Raw genomic sequence first — 2,500 nt, 5'->3', positions numbered from 1 at the left:
TCATGTATTCCAATTTCCCCGCGTGTTTTACATATTTTTTTAAAACTTTTATTTATTGTAATTTATTGAAATGTATCAGACGTTTCCGCCTCCGCTTGAGCCATTCCCGACGAGTCCCTGAAAAATGAAGGCCCGCGTGAATGCGTAACCAGCGCGTGATGAACGCGTTAACGGATCGATCGGCGTGTGTCCCCGCGCCCCCCGCCCCGAGAGAGCCGTGAAAAAAAAGGCACGCACACCCCGCCCGCTCCCCCTTTCTTCTTTATTCTCCCGTCTTCGGGTAGCCTTTTTTATTTTCCTTTTGCTTTTTTGACTATTTATTTATTTATCTGTCAATTGTTTGGTTTTGTGTGTGTGTGTGTGTGTGGTTTTTTTGTTTGTTTTACGTCTTCGTTTTCTTTCACCGACCGTTCGTTTTTGGTTTGGTTTGGCTTGTAGACGTACGTACGCCTTTTCTCCAGCCGCCTTTTTTTTTTGAATTTACGCTTTCGGTTTCTGTCACCGACTTCACACACACCCCCCCCGCCCCCCCTTTTTTTTTAACTCCCCCCCCCCCCCCGTTGCCGGTGGGCTACGGACCGAGCACAGGCGGCGGCCTTCCCCGGCCCCAACCACCGCCTGCCCGCCCCAGTCCGCCGCAGCGAGCCCGGCCGCCCATCCGCGCCCAGAGTTCCTCCCCACCCCCCGCCCCGGCCTTTCGCCAGCGAGTTCGCCTCCCCCCCGGGAAGCCGGGGCGTCCCTGCCGGCTCCGTGCCCGGGGTGGACGGGGGTGGACGGCGCGGGGGGGTGGACGGAGGGCGGGGGGGGGGGGCACGCGGGCGTCCCGCGGTTTCTCAGCCCCGCTGTCGGAGGCCTAACCCCCTCACCTGCCCGTGCTGCCGCCTCCCGCGCTTCTTCCTCGGTGGCTCGCTCGCTCGGTCCCTCGGCCCGCTGCCCGCCCCGGCCGCGGGCTGAAGAAGAAACCGACCCCGCCAGCGGCTTTGCCTCCCCCCGGGGAGGCATAGAGACACCGCGTCCCCGTCCCCGTCCCCCCGTCCCGGCCCGCCTGCCTCCCTGCCTACCCGCGCGCGGGGTTCCTCGGCCGATCGGCAAGACGCTCCTGCGCTGGCCTCCCCGCGACCGCCCGCCCGGCGGGCTTGACTCCGAGCGACTGACCGTTGGGCACCTGGCGGGGGGCAGGGGGCCGGTTGCCGGGCGGCGGGGAGAGCGCGCATGCGCGGCGCGCGCAGTTGCCGACCCCCTCCGGCCCTTCCCGCGGGTGGGCCGGAGGGGGCGGGGGGCAAGGCGAGGGCGGGAGAGACCGCGCTTTGGGGTGGGGGCGGGGAGGGGGGGTGTTTGTGCTCGCCGTGCAGTCTGAGCCGGAAGACGAAGTGAAATTATACGGCGGCGGCGGCGGCAGGTGCGGGTGGGGGGCACGACGACACCACCACGACCCCGCCGCCCCTGCCGAAATAAACCCCCACCAAAAAAAAAATAAAACACCGCCACGAAACCCGCATCCCCACGCCACTCGCGAGCCCCGAAACTCCAGACACGGACTCGCCGAGCGTGTGCACGGATCGCGAGGGTCGAAAAGCTCGACTCGTAGAGTCGCGTACACTGTCCCGCAGCCACCCGCGAGAGGCTCGCTCGGTCGCGTCCAGATCCTGTCCCTGCGTAGGACCAACCGCCCCGCCGTTCCCAGCCTCCGTCATCCAGCCGCTTCTCGAAGAGCAGGACGGGCTCGGGGCCGTGACCGCCTCTCCGCCGGGGCCCGTGGCGGTGCTCTGCCGCCCTCGGGGCGAAGAGCCTTGTTTTTGCTTTTTTTTTTTTTTTTTTTTTTTTTTTTTCCTGTGTGTGTGTGATTTCCGACCGTCCGACCTCAACGTCCCCCGGCTCCTTGTTCCCGCCTTTCCCTCCCTCCCTCCCTCGGGTTCTGTCGTTGCTCCTCAGCAGCGGAGAGGAAAAACACCACGTCGGCGCCGAACCCTAGGGTCGGGACAAGAGGGACGGGGCGACCAGCGTATCGCACGCCCTTCAACCTCGAGAACTTGCCGGGGGGCCGCGTAAAAAGCAGCAGGACGCTCAGCCCTCCTGCCCCGGCAGGTCGACCCTCTCGCGAGCGCGGCCGGACGCCGGGTCCGTCCGAGCCCCGCCGGTCCGGTCCGGTCCGGTCCGGTCCGGTGCGGTCCGGTTCGGTTCAGTTCAGTCCTTTCCCGCCCGTCCGGTCCGGTCCGGTCCAGTTCAGTTCAGTCCTTTCCCACCGGTCCGGTCCGGTCCGGTCCAGTTCAGTTCAGTTCAGGCCTTTCCCGCCCGTCCGGTCCGGTGCGGTCCGGTCCGGTTCAGTTCAGTCCTTTCCCGCCCGTCCGGTCCGGTGCGGTCCGGTCCGGTTCAGTTCAGTCCTTTCCCACCGGTCCGGTCCGGTCCGGTCCGGTCCAGTTCAGTCCTTTCCCGCCGGTCCGGTCCGGTCCGGTCCAGTTCAGTTCAGTCCTTTCCCGCCGGTCCGGTCCGGTCCGGTCCA

The 2,500-nt window shown here is 65.6% G+C and overlaps 1 protein-coding gene across 1 annotated transcript in view; it reads right to left on the bottom strand.

Moving 5' to 3' along the window:
* The window catches only part of LOC139826589 (uncharacterized), a 6,465-nt gene that overhangs the window by 3,105 nt on the left and 860 nt on the right, over positions 1-2,500 (bottom strand). Inside the window, exons 3-4 of the mRNA XM_071802901.1 lie at positions 1,062-1,924; positions 565-950 (exon numbers count right to left, since the gene is read on the bottom strand). Of these exons, the coding sequence (XP_071659002.1) occupies positions 565-950; positions 1,062-1,924 (1,249 nt within the window). The remainder of the gene's footprint in view (positions 1-564; positions 951-1,061; positions 1,925-2,500) is intronic.

This window comes from Patagioenas fasciata (assembly GCF_037038585.1).
Source record: "Patagioenas fasciata isolate bPatFas1 chromosome 6 unlocalized genomic scaffold, bPatFas1.hap1 SUPER_6_unloc_1, whole genome shotgun sequence".
NCBI classification, from domain to species: Eukaryota; Metazoa; Chordata; class Aves; order Columbiformes; family Columbidae; genus Patagioenas; species Patagioenas fasciata.
This window is presented reverse-complemented; position numbering and strand designations above follow the sequence as displayed.